This window comes from Chamaea fasciata, unplaced genomic scaffold (assembly GCF_029207755.1).
Source record: "Chamaea fasciata isolate MVZ Bird 193981 ecotype frontalis unplaced genomic scaffold, bChaFas1.0.hap1 SCAF_6, whole genome shotgun sequence".
In the NCBI taxonomy this organism is placed as follows: domain Eukaryota; kingdom Metazoa; phylum Chordata; class Aves; order Passeriformes; family Sylviidae; genus Chamaea; species Chamaea fasciata.
The window spans coordinates 68,220,964-68,237,667 of record NW_027094091.1 but is presented as its reverse complement, the minus strand read 5'-3'; the positions used below and the strand labels follow the sequence as shown (position 1 = coordinate 68,237,667).

The 16,704-nt window shown below is 46.9% G+C and overlaps 1 protein-coding gene across 1 annotated transcript; it reads left to right on the top strand.

Annotated features, from left to right (window-relative positions):
- Positions 1–302: 302 nt before the first annotated feature.
- On the top strand, positions 303–15,265 carry BMP3 (bone morphogenetic protein 3). The gene is made up of 3 exons (XM_066185049.1): positions 303–630; positions 8,788–9,698; positions 13,484–15,265. The coding sequence occupies exons 1-3, from the start codon at positions 303–305 to the stop codon at positions 13,673–13,675; spliced, it is 1,431 nt and encodes a 476-aa protein (XP_066041146.1). The 3' UTR covers positions 13,676–15,265.
- Positions 15,266–16,704: the final 1,439 nt, after the last annotated feature.

The window sequence follows — 16,704 nt, the reverse complement described above, 5'->3', positions numbered from 1 at the left end:
TGCACCGGCCGCGGAGCGGGAGCGGCGAACGAGTGCCGGCCGTGCCGGGAGCAGCACCTCCGCCTCTCCCCCGACAACAACCTGCACGGCTGGGAATAAAACCCCTCGTTCCCCGCCGGGAAGGGAGGGCGGTCCAGACCGTGGAGCTTTCCTCCGCCCCGCTTTTTTTCGTGGTTTTTTTTTTCCCCTTCTTTCCTTCTCCAGAAGGAGGACGCCCCGTGCCCGCTTTCCGCGCAGTCCCGGGCTAGCCTGGCCCAAGCGCGCCCGGTCGCCCGGCGCCGCCGCCGGGACGGAGAGGCGGGATGGCGGCGTCGGCCCGCTGGGTGTTGTGCCTGTGCCTGGGATGGGGCTGCCTGTGCCTGGCTCTGGGGGACGCGCTGCGGCCGCGCCGGGTCGGGCTCCGGCGCCGGGCCGCGCCGGGGGTCGATCGGGCCGGCCGCGCCCGGGCGGCCGCAGGTGACGACGGGCCGGGGCAGCGGCGGCCCGGGCGATCGCCAGCAGCGGACAGAGTGGCGGAGCACATGCTTCGGCTCTACGAGCAGTACCGCGGCAGCCGGGACCCGCCGACACCATCCGAGCCCTGGTTTCGCCGGGGCAACACGGTGCGCGGCTTCCGCCCGCTGCCGGCAGGTGAGTGCGCACCGTGGCCGGGGGAAGAGGAGGGACCTGTCGGGGCAGGGCTCGGCTCCCGGTGGGGAGCGCTCGGCCACGGGGCCGCTCCGTGTCCCCTGAGCGGCGGCGTCAGAGCATCGCTGGGATAGTGCCCGGAGGGCTCAGTTGAGGGGAAGAAATGAGAGAATCAGAGAAGTATCGCTTCCAGTGGGGACTGTCGTGTTTTACGTTATGTCCTGTACTTTTAATTATTGCCTTACTGCTTCTGCTCTGCTTCAAGCATCAGTGTCATCACCATGACTGAGTACAATGCGAGGGAGGTGGAGTAATTAGCAGATCTTCTCCGGAGTCCCCTGTTAGTGATGTTCTGCACGTGTAGCTTCTGCTGGAGCCAAGGGCTGATTTGGGCGTGACTGAGCTGTGACATGGTTTGGGGATCCTTCAAGCTATCTGCAGCGTTCTCATATTGATATGTGGTGATAGTACTGACAATGAGAGGCAGTAGCAGATGAGTTCAGTTGAAGCACGACTTGAGTGTCTTGAATACTTTGTCTTGGCATCTTTGGAAGGGGCACTTACATCACTCTGTGATTACACACTGGCATGCACAGGTAGATGGGTGAAAATGTAATAACGTTTTTCATAAGGGAGGGTTGCGTGTTTAACATGCCAGCATCTCAAAAGAACCATGTCCTAGGAGAACGAGAAGAAGCCATTGTCTTGGTGCTGCATCCTCTCCCTTTCTTCTTCCGGTTTTTGTGCATGTGAGCTCCACAAGGGCTAAATGGAATGGCCAGAACCCAAAGATGACCATCGCTGGGATGTCCTTCCCCTCTCTACTGCACCCCAACAACACCTTGCTGTGTGTAGGATAGCTGCCATGCCTCACACAGAAGCCCCATTTGCCAGTCTATTACTTTTCATTACACAGGTGCATTGACCCAGTGGCCTTTTCTTAGACAAGCATCTGTCAGTAAAACTAAGAGCTCTCTGAGTTTCAGTGACTTGCTTCAAGTCCTTCCTGTCCCAGGAAAGAGCGCTGTGTGACAGGCTTCCTTGCTTCTTCGAAAGCAACAATGTATTTTATAAGGCAGCTCTGTACAGAGATCAAATACAGTGAGGAGTGAGTTGGCTTTGGTGTCTTAGGTTTCAACCCTGAAAGTATTTTTGTCCACAGGAGAGGCTTTAGAGGAGTAATTAGCCTGTGTTTGGAGGATTGAGAGCCAGGACTCCCCAGATGCTGCTCTTACAGAAGAGCTCTCTTGCCTTTCTAATGTGACTTGTTTGCCGTGTGAAGTCTCACGTCCATGACTGTCGCTGAATTAAGCCCACCAAAAGAGGGGAGGATATTCACTACAGAAACCCCTCCCCCAAAGGAGAGGTTGTTAGTGATCCCAGCAGAGCAATATTTGCTCTGTTATGCATATCTGATTAAAGTCATTCTAAACCTAGAATATTGTTGGTTGAAATCCCATCTCTGTGGTCTTTATGATTATATTTGTACTCTCACTTGATGTTGAGTGGCAGCTGTCCTATAAACACACTGCTTGCTAATCCCTTTCCTCCTGCTCCAATACTTTCACAGAACAAGTGCCAAAGCAACAAATTTGTTTTAAATTTTTTCGATATTTTAATAAGTATTTATGCACAAGATTTAACCAGTTAGCTGTTGTCTTTCTCTTGCCATTGGCAACAGCAGCAGCTTGTTTTTTGTGGTTATTGATGACAGAAAAATCTGTTTCCAGAAAGCCCTTATATTTGGTGTTCCTCAGGGTGGTGGGTGCAATAGAAAGGCTTTTTCTGACTTCTTCCTTGGGCCCAACTGCCTGACGAGACCTGCAGTGAAAATGACACATCCTGCAGTATTCGCCTTTCAAGGCACTTTGTCTCTAGATCCACTGCTTTGACTGTTGCGCTCTTTGGCTCCAAATTTCAGTCTCCCATGGGCTTCCCCTTGTCCTTAATGGGATGCATCAGTTAATTTATTACATGATGCTGTTACTCCTTCACATTTTTCCATTCCCTCTGCCAGCCCCTTCAGGACTCAGCTTTTTGTCTGCTAGGAGCAGAAGTTCCCCAAGAATTCTCCTGTGTCTCCTCCACCTACTGCAAGAGATCTTGAAGCAAATCTTTCATTTGCAATTTAACTTTGCAATTTAGTCTGAAAGTTTCAGGAGAGAAACTCTTCCTTTTCTGAAACACAGCTCTCAAATGTAGCTGTGAAACCTTTCTGTCCTTGCTTTTCCTCTGCAGGGGCTTCTGCTTCTTCTGCAGCACATGGGAAAGGCATTTCCCAAATCTCCCAGGTAACCCAGCAGATGAATTTTTGAGACCAAATTCTCGTAGGATTTGTTGAAACTCATCCCTGTTTCTAGTCAAAGAACAGTGGTGTCACATGTGGCAGCTGTCACCGTGTTACCAACAGCCAACAAAACCCACCTAAGACTGATTAATCAAAACAGGCATCATCATACCTGTTAAAAATAAGTTCTTCTTTCTGCAGCACAGTTCTCTGAGGGCATGGGACCAGAGCTCCAGCCCCATGTGGCACCTCTGAAGCCTCCATCCCACACTGCCCTGAAAGCTCTCATGTGCCAGACATCACAACTAGGCTGGATGGTTGCTTGTTTGGGCTGGGGGTTTTGGCCGTTGATTTTGAAGAATGTTCATGCGATCATTCAGGTAAATTTGTTTCCTGTTAAACTTGCTAAATTATCTGAGAGCATAATTGTTTAGTTTGAATCACTCAGAAGAAGGAACCTTTGCCTGTGACAAAGCTGAAAAGAAACGCCAGGTCTGAAATCCATGAGGAGTGCAGTAAGGATGTCTATCTTTCACAGAGTGTTTAGTTATACTTTAGTACCATTCTCTCTCATGGACCTAACTGCTCTAATTTGTTTCACTGTATTTGAGTCAAGGGACATTCAGCCTGTGATTTCGTGTGGCAGCTCTTCTCACTGTTGGAGGACATTTCTGGGATGACTCTGGTATTCCTTGTGTTGCTTTGGGCAGGTCTTTTCCAGTTCTTTACCTATGGGTGCCACAGGAGTAGTTTTCCATCCGTTGTGGCTCTAAGAGACACATAGGAAGAAGGTCAGGTGATCTGTGAGCCACAGTGGAACACTCAGGCAGTTCTGGCAAGGGAACTCTGAAGCTGTGGTTCTGTCCCTGCAGCAGTGTCTGTACCTGACTGTTGTCTTCCTGAAAGAGACCTGACCTCCGGCTGGCAGAAATCTGCTTACTTTCAGCACTGCCTCTGGAGGTGTGCTGCCCAGGCTCAGGATTTGGATGTCAGATACAGCACAAAAATAAAATAAAAAAATTTAAAAAATTTTAAAAAAAAAAAAGAGAGTGGAAAGATAAAAGCCTCAAATGCAGAATAGGTTTGTTTCTGAAAGCATTTTTAGTCCTAGCATCATTAAAGTAGCATGGCTTGCAAATGAGTCCTGACTTTAATTGGAAGGTCCTCCTAATGGTGTTATAGTAAAGCTATACAGTGAGAAATTACTTTAAACTCTTTTTTATTGACTGAAGTTCAGGTAATTTCAGGTATTACATCTGCCCCTAGGCCAATTCTTGTGGTTTTAGAACTAAGTTCTCCTCCCTTTCAAAAGGCCTTTCTTTCCTTTGTTGTGGTACAAAGCGCCCATGAAAACAGGGGAAATGGAGCATGCACGGGGAAAGCAGCACCTCACCTGCTGCCATCAGCCTGCAGAAACCAGTCCAGGCCAAATGCTGACCCCTCTGAGCACCAGTGGTACTAGGGGTTCTTTGCAACAAGAGCTTTAAAAATATTCCGTCAGGAGACTTTTTTTCTCTTCTGTGTGTTTCTTTGGTTTGGGGGTTTTTTTGCTCCACCCCTATAAATACAATGCAAGCAGTAGCATCCTGGTAGTTTTTAGGAACTTGGAAAACATTAGGCTATGATTTGGGTAGATGGGCCCAAATCTGCAAGCCTCTGAGGCCAATGGGCAGGATATGTAGGTTTGGCCTCTCATGACCAGACGCAGAATTTGAATTTTTTGGCTTCTGTCACTGTATGTCTCACAGTGGTACCATGCACATAAGTGAGCTGTGTTCACAGTTCCCTGCTGGTCCCTGTTTCTAGAACACATTGCTTCAGCATGAGGAGCTCTGGTGACAAAGGACAGGCTGTGCACAATTTGCTTTTCACTGAACCAGCCTGCTGCCACCAGCCAAAGTGCAAGGAATCACGGCTGTGAGGAAGAGTGAGGTTGACTCTTCTGCCCAGATTTGTGTCTACTGTGGATGTACCCCCTTAGCTTGCTTGGCTTGTGAGCTTCTAGCTAGATGTTGTGTTCAGTTTTCACACCTGCTGTGATCTTCCTGCTTAAAATATATAGAAAAGAGATCAAGTGACCACTGTGCAGAATATTTATGCTGTGCAATGTGCAGATTTGTGGGTTTCATTTCATGAAACCCTCATGTGAGTTACATCCTGAGTATGCAGCATTGCTGTTTCTACATAAGTTCTTTATTTAAATGGCTGATAGCTTTAATCCATTGCTGCTGTTTTATATCAAGTTGCTAGCTGCTGTGATCTTACCTTTGCTTTTTAACAAAAAATATTAACTTATTTGTTTTAATATATTTTAACAAAAATATTAACAAAAGAATATTAACCTTATTCTTTTGCTTTGCTAAAAGAATTAGTAAAACCCGTTTGGCACCAGGTCCTATGCTCCTTCAAAAGGGCAAACCGCATCCTATCTTTCCCTTTTGCACAGAACACAAATTGGTAACTAGGAAGCAGCAGGCAAGTAAGAGGGAAGGCGGGAGAAAAGAGAAAATCTGGTTTCCTAATCTGTTTCTGTTGAGGAATGTGTCCTGTTTGCAGCTCCGAGTGTACCTTTGTATCTGGGCTGTAAGAACTAATGAGAACAACATTTTACACTGGAGACGCTCATACTTTCTTTCTGGGCCCTGGCACAAGGGCACGTCTTTAATATCTCCTTTCAATGATAGCTAATGGTGACTGTATAACTACATAGTGCTTATTATTGCATCCTTTTTCCCCCATGGGACAGATTTGGCAGTCCATAAAAATGTCAGGGCATCCTTTATAAAGGTAAACACACCACATGTTAGCAGACTCGTTCCAGCTTATTGATGCCTGAAATCTCCCTTGTGACAGGAATCTATTTGTGCTGGCGATGTCGGTCTTGACAGACCTACTGCACTTCCTTAGAAATCCTTTTTTAATGCCAGTCACAGGCCATCCATGCAGTTGTGGGTTGGTGCAGGGAGGTGAGGGAGCATGGGCCATGCATCTAAGACTCAAGAGGTACAGGTACTTCGGCTGTAGTGCCAGGAGCTGGGTTTGAGCTGTTAGTAAATAGTCTGGCATCTCTGGTACCCCAAAGAAGGAGTGCCAGTACATGGGTGGAATAAGGCAGGCATTTCTGCTTTCAGTCTGAGGAGACTGTCCCCTTCTTCTGGCCCTGTCCCAGAGAGCCCTGCTGTCATTTGTGCATGAGACTAGGACGCAGGGCTATCCCAGTGCAAGCCTTGCCATGGTGCTGCTGGGCTGTGGGCTTCGTTTGGGCAAGGGGCGAGTGCACAGGTGAGCACCGACATACCTGCCGGCCACGGAGGCCGACAAACCCCTTGCCTGTCTGTGTAACTGTACGTACCTTCCAAATGATACGTGACATGAATACACACAATGCCGTGTCCGACTTGTCAACTGTCTTTCTGCCCAGCTCCTGGCTGCTGCTTCAGCGCTCAATGCTGTAGAAGCAAGCAGTGCTAAGGGTGCAGTGGTGCTGTGTCTTAGCTATTGCAATTCAAAAGAGTATGTCGTGCAGAGCTTGGTCTTAAAAACTCCTCATTAGGCCGGCAGTAACATCTAGTGGAGGGGAGCAGAGGTTGCTGTTAAAATCTGGCCTCATGGTGTCTGAAAGGCAGCAGTATAGCTCGGTTCCTCATACTTTTTCTTTCCCTTTTTCTTCTTAAAACTTATTCTCTGGAATGGTTTCCAGCAGAAATATGAGCCTATGAGCCAAAAGACAAAGTCTCGTTTCAATGAAATGAATTTTTCCTGAGCAAAAGATGAGTTTGTAGTTATTTTAAAGCTGCATCTTCCTTGGCATGTCTGTCATTTTTAAGGGTAATTTCTAGCCCAGGGAACACTTATTTCAGTGCAATGCTCACACCTGGGGGTCAGGTATTGGTGTCGCATAAGGGGTGTATCAGGCCCAGTACTCCCAAATTTTGATGGAACCCCAGGTCATGCAGTTGGGTTTCTTCTCTACTTGAGGCGGAATCTGATGAATCCACAGATGTCTGTGCTGACCACTATTAACTGTTTTCAAGATGATTTTGCAGATGAAAGGTCTGAGAACTCAGAGCTGCTGAAGTTTGGAGGTGATTGTGTAGGAAAATAGCACCACCTACTGCAAGTGCTTCTTCTTGGTGTAGAGTTACAGGCCAGAAGTAGCTGCTGGAATTTAGCTTTTAACCAGAACTATAGACTACTTCTGTGTCTGCCCCATGCTGTCCAGAATTTCTTTATGAGCAAAAGTAGCTTCTTTTGTCTTCCAATACAACATGTCAGTTTAGAACAGGCAGGATTTTTTAAGTGACATTTGTAATAAAAATTCAGATCAAAACTTGTCATTCAAAATACAGCAATGATTTAAATATAAACTTCTTAAACGGGTGCTCATGAGACATCATGAATTCTGGCTTCTAAGGCTGATCTACTCAGTGCTCTGCCAAATTATGTATCAACCTTATTACATTAGTGGTTACAAACCAAGCAGAGATCAGGTCCTCATGTATGCCTAGTACAAGCATAATCAAGAGCTGGTTTTGGCTTGAGGAATAAGAAGTATGATGGAATTCCAAGTAAATCTAGTTCCGTAGGCATTTGTAATAGTGGTACATTAGTTTTCCGTGCTTGGGAAGTTACCTATGTGCTCTGCTGTCAGATTAGGCTGAACATGTAAACAAAGGTGTTTTCCTTAGATGTTCTGGCCTTTCCACTGTTTTGGCCCAGTTCCAATGAAGAAAACACATAGCTTTTTTCCATAATTCCATGAAGCAGTGCATCTGCTAAGTTGGGGAGAAGGGTTCTCTTTTTCTAGTGGGACCAGTTCCCTGCTTTTGTAATGTACTGATTGGAATATTATGACACAAAAATGTCCAGAAACCGGCCATTGGGATATTGCAGGCTGGAGGCACTGAATGTCACATAGAACATGAAATTGTCAAAGTTTCTGAAAGATGAGTACTGGAAATAATGATTTCACTTGCCTGGGCAAGGGACTTCCTACATTGTGTGGAGGGTGGGAGCGGCATGGCTGGTCATCCCTAGTCCATGGCAATCTCTGCGCTTGACATTGCTTGGACTAACCCTTTGGAGAGGCTTTTGACATGCTGTGGTGTCCAAAACGCATTTAATTCTGCATGCCCTCATTTCCCTAATGTGTCACAATGTTTCCAGCCCTTTGTGGGGGATGCAGACCATACCTTAGCTATACTGTATTTGAGTTTTCCCTACCTGCCTGCTTTTATAGGTTAACATTCAGGTCTGTATTTCTCTTGCTCTGAAGGATGGACATAACCGCAGCCCACAGAAAATTTTAAAAGAAAAATTAAACCTTCCTCTTGAGCTTTGCTGTTGCACCTTCTGGGGGTTAGAGTCCCCCATGTGTTTCCCTGACCAGCCCGTGTTAGCAGCCTGTCCCTGGCTTTGGGCATGGTACCTGCAGTTAGCTCCACTTCCTGGATGTCACAGCTGTGGAAAGCGTGCTGTCCCCAGTGGCATTCCTGTTTGGCACAGGCACATCCCAGGCGTAGGAAGGGTTGTCCTTGGCTTGTTTATGCCTGCACACCCACAAGGAGGTGTGCCACCCTGCAATCCCTCAAATCTGGTTTTTGGATTGGCTTTCTTTGAGCTACCGAGGATGCTCTAGGACCATCTGTCTGCCTTCAGCTGTATTAGTAAATGCCTCCTAACTCTGGCGTGGAAATTGATGAAGTGTCCTAGATGGAATGACTAAATGTACCCAGTGTAACTGATAATTCTAGAGGGAAATCTGAAGGGTGATTAGTATCTGACTTAGCCAAAAGGCTGTCAGAGCAGCCTGCGTCCCCTCTGGATGACATTTTTAGATGCCCATATTCTTATCTGAGTTTTTCTTTTCCTAGGGACCCCCAAAAGCCAGGAGATGTACATTTTTAACTTGACATCACTCACAGAGTCTGAAAATGTCTTGTCAGCTTCAGTGTATTATTATACTGGTGATCTGCTGCATGTGAAGTGGAACTGTTCCCAGTCCAGTGGCTGTTCTCATCACAGGCACAGGAAACCTGAAATTCAGATATGCCTTTCAGTTTGGACCTTTCCTTCAGAAGGGCACCCAACCCGGAGCTTGGGGCATTTCCTCATAAATGTCTCCTCTGCTTACCAGGATATCCTTTCCTGGCAGTGGAAGGATATCACTCGGCTCCTGCATGAAGCAAAGCAAAACAATGAACTGCTGATCAGAATTAAAATTAATCTGACCAGCCATCATCCCTGGGAAAGAGTATCTTCCTCCTATGAACCCTACATCCTGATTTACGCCAATGATTCTGCTATCTCAGAGCCAGAGAGTGTTGTCTCTACTTTGCAAGGACACCGTCAGTCTCTGGCAAGGGTGCTTCCCAAGCCAGAAAGCCACAAGAGGAGCAGTGTCAATAATCACCGGAGAAAACGCTCTGCAAACATCATGTTGCCATTGCAGAATAACGAGCTTCCAGGAGCCAAGTACCAGTACAGTGAGGACGAGAGATGGGAGGGGAGAAAACCCTACAAGACCTTCCAGCCACAGCTCACAGACAGGGCCAAGGGTAAGAAAAAGCAGAGGAAGAATCATCTCCAGCAGACCCAGACTCTCCAGTTCGATGAGCAAACACTGAAGAAGGCGAGGAGGAAGCAGTGGAACGAGCCAAGGTATTGCGCCCGGCGCTATCTCAAGGTGGATTTTGCAGACATCGGCTGGAATGAGTGGATTATTTCCCCTAAGTCTTTCGACGCCTATTACTGCTCAGGAGAATGCCAATTCCCAATTCCAAAGGTATGGTCTCTGTTGATTCTTTTTCATTCTCTGTTACCATAAACTGGGCACTTTGTTTCCCATGTCAGTAAAAGGCAGCCAGTGCCAGCATGTGTCTGGATCGAGGACCTACCTGGTACCTTCACCCCACACAGCGATGGGCAGTGGTTAGAACATCTAGTAAAGAGATAAGCTTGCAAAGGTAATTAAAAAAACTTGGCTTGCTATTAGTTTTTCACCCAGAACCCAAATAGCTATATAGCATTTCCTGAATAGTGCCTATGATGTGTGAACTTGTTATTAGCTTGTTTAACTCACAAAATACAAGCCAGATCTGGAAAACTGTTTCGTAGGCAGCACTTGTTGTGCCTGATAGGAGCCCAGAGCCCCACCACAGGCAGTCGGCAGAACACACTCCAGGCAAGCCGTGAACCATGGAAGCCAAGGGCAGAGAGGTCCGGGCAGTGGCAGGCGTGGTTGGGTGGCCCATCAACAATAGAGTCGAATAAATCACTTCTGATTCACTGGACCAAAGGGATCCAAAAGCAATGGAACCAGGCCCACTGACTTTTAAAATGTCCTGTGGGTGGTATGAGCTGGTTGCATGTGGGTAGCAGGCGAGGCTGATGTGCTCCTAGCCCTGTGACCTAGATAGATGGACTCTGCTCCAAATGTCCAGTGTCATTCTTAGCAACATGTAGCCCCTGGAGGCTGCTGAAACTTGAGAGCAGGACATGGGATTTGAGGCTGGCCTAAAATGAGGGGTATGCACAAGTAACACCTGCAGGAAACATCAGTAAAGGCAGGTCTCTCGGACTCACTGCAGCATTTCATTCCAGAGTCTTTATTCCTGCCACAGCGAAGCCACAGCAGTTGGCTCCAAAATGTATGTGGCATTTCAGTGGCTTAAAGAGCCAAGGGAGTCACCCTTTGAAAGTGATGGGTGGAAGAATTGTACCAAAAGGGCTGGCACCCAGACAAAGCAAGGTGCAGAAGGTGGGGTCCTCTCCTCAGAGGAGATGACTTGCCTACCTCCACCTGCTCAGGCAGGCTTTAAAACTGAGCATCATGGAATCTGCTACTACTAAGAACGTGTTTGCAGAAGGATACCCTGACCCTCAGGCAATAACAGACTGGTCTGTGCCTGTGGGTGCATAATGTTCCCTTGCTGAAATGACTTACTAAAAAGTTATGAATATCGATCTAATACCAATATCCAACTGAGGCGGACAAAAACTCTCTGACAGTTTAAAGTTAGAAAGTGTATGTTTATTACAGCTCTGGGCAGCATGTGGGATAGCTCCCAAATACACACCACAATTTACAGATAATAACAGACTCCTTTCATTTACAGAGATGTTGAATACCCAAAACACAAATGCATATTCATAGCCCGAGTACCTCCCATTCTCCGCTTCATATGGTAATTAGCAAAAAAACCAATTAAGCATGCGTAGTTTGCCCTTTGAAATGGGTCGGTGGTCTTTTTCAAGGGTAGGGGGCTTAAAATGAGGAAGTAGAATGACTCTTCATCGCTCTGAACTTTCTACCTTTTCAATGCAAATGTGACAAATGAGCTCTGGTAGGACTCCCATTTCCCCAGGTGCATGACCTTCAATGGGTTTCGGAATAGGGAAGTTTCTGTAATTGTCTTGTGTTCCTAAATCTATTTATCAGGTTCTCTGTTCTTCATTACAAACCCAGGTAAGCAAAAAAAGTTGACAAGCAATCAGTTATTGAGGCTTGTGAAAGTTAACTCAAATCTGGTTTCTCTTAACGAACCACAAACTTTTAATTTTTAACAAACTTCAATTAATTCCAACAAAGCTTATCTCTAACTGAAATCCTAACTTCTCTAAAATCCCGAATTCTTTGAAGTCTATGTCTCAGAAGGTGAGCCCCTAGAGCTAACAACCTGTTTGGTAATTGAGAACAGATGTGCCCCACCCCTCACCTCCAGGTTTGCATGTTTATACCCATGCCCCGGTTCTAGTTAGCTGGTTTAACTGCTGTCAAACCCACATGTGTTGGGAGTGTGACCTGGTGTAGAGCTCATGGGCCAGGGAGATGCTCTCCTGGTCAGGAATGAGCACTCGTAGCTACCATTTTAACGCAGGTGCAATGACATTCCACAGGGCAGCCAGGCTCCTGAGGGCCATGCAGCTTGGCAGGCATGGCCCGACTGCAGCTGTGCTCGCCCACTGGCTTGGCACTTTGGAGGCAGCTCGGTATTTTTATCTCCTGCTGGCCCTCTTGTCCTCCCCTGCTTCTCCCCTGCTCTGAACAAACTCCTGCCTGCCTTCCACGACTGCATGCTGGATGAAGCATTGGTGGCCCACAGGGCCTGACTCACCCTCTGTGCAGGGCATTGTGGCAGTTTAGTACTCCCAAGGGGATTTGGGGCTCCTGAGAAGCACAGGACTTTTGCTCTGGTCACAGTTTAATTCCCACTGGCTGAAGCTGGATTATCCTCCAGGGTGCACCTGAAGGACTGGCACAGTGTCCTCAGCACATGCTGGGGTCAGTGACGAGGATGTTCCCTGTTGTATGCTACCCAGTCAAACAGAGATACTTCTTTTAAGGACAGCATGTGTCCAGGCTGTTCCCACTGAAAACCAAGGCCATGCTTGAAATCCATTCAATGCTGCTTAGCCTGAAGTTGGTTTGGTGCAATTCAGCATTTTGGGCCTATGGATTCCATACCTGAAGGAGAAGGTTATGAGGAGATGTTACGTGGTGTATTTGGAGTCTTGATTTTAGTTTCAGTACTACTGGATACAGGAAATAGGATCTCAGTAGCTCTTCTACCTTTTGGCATATGATCATCAGGCTCAGGACTGCTGTTGGGCTCCCAGTTGTTTTGGGGAGAATGCTGCCCAGCAACTGAGTAAGGAAATGTAGCTGGGTGCTACCACAGCTTTCACTTCCCTTTGAAGACAGAAATGATACAGAAATCATGATAATCTAAAACATGTTTTTAAATCCCTGACTGTCACTGCTGACCAGTATAGGGACTTTTGAATTCAAAACAAACCAGCAGAAGTGTTTTTGATCAGCTTAGATGGAGACTTACAACATCATGTACTAATGTGCTGTACAAACAATATGAAGAGCTGGAATTCACAGTTGTTCCTGCGCTTTTTGCAGGTCCGTATCTAACCCTTAAGACTGATTTTTTTTTTCCCAAAACAAATCATCTCTCATTGCAGCAAAACTGCAAATTGAACATTTGGCCGAAATGACCTTGTTCGGTATATTTCTCAGCAACATGTGATGGGGTACACACTGAACTGTTTTGATTCCCAGATTGTGTGTGTAAGAAGAACTCTAAAAACCCAACCAAAAGTCCTTGGCTGAAAGCTGTGTCTTGTGCATTTTTCATGCCCACCTGTCTCTTGTACAGATACTTGGATCAGGAAGCATTTTAGGGTTCAGAGTAAAACTTTGTGTTTTTCATTTCTGTGTTGGTTTTTTATTTTTATGAGCACCTTAATGGTTTCTGGTATTATGACCAAGCAGTTACCTTACCAGGCAGATTTGCTTTCTGTTTAGACCAAACCCAGGCATGTCCCTTTTTAAAAATTTAGGAGACTTTGTCCTTTGAAGTTTCTTCTCTGGAGGAAAATATCATTTTAGTATGAGGTACAGCTGTCTTGGAGGCTCAGTTCCTCAGCCATGCCACTGGCTACAGATGTTTCAGCTGAGGGGTCTCAACAGGGCCTTTCAACAAAGCAACTTCATTATAGAGTACATAAATCCATAGGAATGTGAGTGCAGTAACATTCTGCCATGTCTTTCTCTTGCAGGCCATGAAGCCATCCAACCATGCCACCATCCAGAGCATTGTGAGAGCTGTTGGAGTCGTCCCTGGCATTCCTGAGCCTTGCTGTGTTCCTGACAAAATGTCTTCTCTTAGTATCTTATTCTTTGACGAAAACAAAAATGTGGTGCTGAAGGTGTACCCCAACATGACAGTGGAGTCCTGTGCCTGCAAATAACGCCTTGGGAGGCCTTTTGCAATGCCAGGGTGATTTGACAATGCCCCGGGTGCTGAGTGCTGCCATTCCCTAGCTGTTTGGGTAAGGGGGATGGGCAGGAGTCTCATCATACCTACTTTGTGTTTGCACTGCCAATGCATTTCCTTTGGACAAAAAAGAGAAAATGTAAAGAAATACAATCAGTGAGAATGGGAACAGAATGGATTCCAAATACTGATTCCAAGGAAAGTGATTACAGACTTCATTCGTCTGTATTGACCGAGACACAAAGCTTGGGAATGGGACCTGACTGTACCTGTTGAAAGCTAGAGGTGAAAGAAAAATCTGCAGATTTTTGAGACTGCCCAAAGGACATAGTGATCTGTTTTTGTACAAGGTTTTGGAAGCAGCACAAGCTGGTAATTCTTATCTCTGTTCTAATGGTGACTAATGGCAGGGGGAGGTTAGAAATGTAATAGTCTTCATTTTAAAGCCAAGTTTCTTGCCTTAGGTTTTAGAGTAGTGCAGCAAGGCAGCAAAACAAATCTGACATCGTAAAAGCTGTAGATAACCCTACTTGACCATGCATCTCCTTGGTACAAGGTTACCCAGCTCGTGTACGTGTTCCTTTTCACTGAGGTGTACTCTGTAATTCAGCTCTTTGGAGCTCGGCAGCCCTGGGCACAAGAGCTCAAAACAGGACTACTGAGTGTATCACTCTGACTTCTGCTATGGAGACTCAGCAGGCCAGGGGTATGAAAATACCACGCTCAGTGAAGTGTCCAAATGACTTGTTCACCACGTGTTCTACAACATACTTTCAAATAATCTGTGGGTTGCCTACCTGCAAGGACCCTGTAACCAGGTTGTGGAGTGGCCTCTTCCCCAGGTAACAAGCAACAGGACCAGAGGTCATAGCCTCAAACTGCACCAGGGGAGCTTCAGGCTGGACATTAGGAAGAATTTTTTCATGGAAAAGATGGTCAGGCAGTGGTAAGGGCTGCCCAGAGAAGTGGTGAAGTCATCCTCCATGGAGCTGCTCAGGAAAGGACTGGACAGGGCACTCAGTGCTCTGATTTAGCTGGCAAAGTGGTGATGTGTTTCTTCCATGCTCTGGGGGCCCTAAACTCAGCAGCAGCAGTGTCCACTCCCAGGGCAGGGCTGGTCCCAAAGATAGGCACCCTCAACAGAGGAGAGGCTTGTGAGTTTGCAGGATGAGTCATTTAGTGGCTCCTTTTTCCTTGTAAAACCAGCATTTTTAAATGATTTCTGGTGAAAGGTTTATCTGTGTACAGACTGTTAATTAAAAAATAAAAAAAAAAAAGAAAATCACCCCCAAAAGAAAAGTTATTTTGTATATGGAAAGAAACTTTTACAGATGCTTCTAATTTATTTTATATCCGTGGGCCTTCTAATGTATCCTTCTTTATCTCAGTACTCTCTAAACCATGCAGTTCTCTCTGTCAGGCCAAAGATGAACTGCCAGGGCTGTAGGGGAGCTCCAAAGAATAGGTGCACCCACAGTGTGAAGGGCATGTTTTACTGCTGATGGATAAGCTTGTCTGATCTGTATTGTTTTCCTTCAGTAATGCAGACGTTCTGCTCAGAACTCTGGAGAAATGTTAAATAAAAATACTTTAAAATGAAAACCCACGTTCTCCTATGTGGCGCTCAGATGTTTGCAGCAACATTAAAGATTTTCCCAGTGTTTGTAGCAGCTCTGGCACCAGTCCAGCGCTGTCGCTCTGCGGGTGACACCCGGCGGGGCCGGCCTGGCTGTGCGGGGCTGCCGAGGGTTGCGGTGACAGTGGAGGAGGGCGAGAGTTGCTGCGGCTGCAGCGGGGTTGAAGGTGAGCGGAGGACGGCAGGTCCCGGGAAAAGCCCCGAGGAGGGGGGCGGGAGCTGTGCGGGGCAAAGGCTGTCCCACCGCGGCCGTGGAGTCGGGGAGAGCTCCGCGGGGAGGGGTGCTCGGCCGGGCTGAGCCCTTCCTGGGAAACAAAACCCAGAATTTCTCCCAGCTCGGCCCCGTGGCGAGGGCCAGCGCAGCACAGAGGAGCAGCACTTGAGCAGGTGGGCAGTGCTGGGGCGCAGGGAAGATGCAGCTGAGGCGGGAGGCAGAGCTTGCAGCTTTTCTGCATTTAAATGGACGTGGAAAGTAGGGACAGAGGTGTTATAAAAGTACTGTGGGTGCTCGGGCAGGTGAACCAGGACTCAGGAGAGGGAGTCACTTTCCTGAGCCCCTGAAATTCCACTTGCCTCACTCAGGAGCAGTTGAGAGAAGCTTCCCGTTTGGAGTGGGGCTCTGAAAAGAAGGAACTTGGAACTGCTTCTTCTGATAAATCCATAAGTATTGGAGGCCATACAAAGCTCCCTGCTGTAAGCAGCCAGTAACTCTCACAGATGTTTTAACTACTGAAAATGGCAACTTTTATTTCCTCTGTGCAGAAACAATTTGGCTGTGCCATGCAGACTTCACTGAAGCTGGGAATTGCAATCCAGAGCATCTTCAGGCTACTGGTGCTTGGGGCTGTGGTGTTTGGTGTGCAGAAAACATCCCAGGTTGCCTGACTTGGTTTTGGATGTGCATTTCTACAGTTCCTCAGAGTGGGAGAAGGCCAAGAGGGTGGCGGGAAGGGCTTTCTCCCAGGCCTGGGCATGCTCAAGACACTTCAAGGTTGGTTTATAAATGTTTGTTGTCTTTTGTTTCCTAGCCTAGGGCTAAGCTGGAGAAAAGGTGGAGAGAGTGGCCAGTGGGAATCCCATTTTCAAATCTGCCCTTGTGTAGTGGTTTGAAAGCAAAACAAATGAGAGGCTCCAAGTCAGAGATACAATTTCATAGGAAAAAAGGAAAGAAAAGTAAAATAAAATAGATGCAATAATACAAAAGACCACTGACAGAGTCAGAATACAACCTGAGCGGAGTGATGGAAGCAGTCCAGATGAGGTGGTCTTCCTGAAGCAGTGATCCTGTAGAAAGGTCTGGTAGCTCGGGTCCTCTGGGAATCCAGTGGGTAAGCGCCCCTCTGGTGTTCAGAGTCTCAGCTTATATC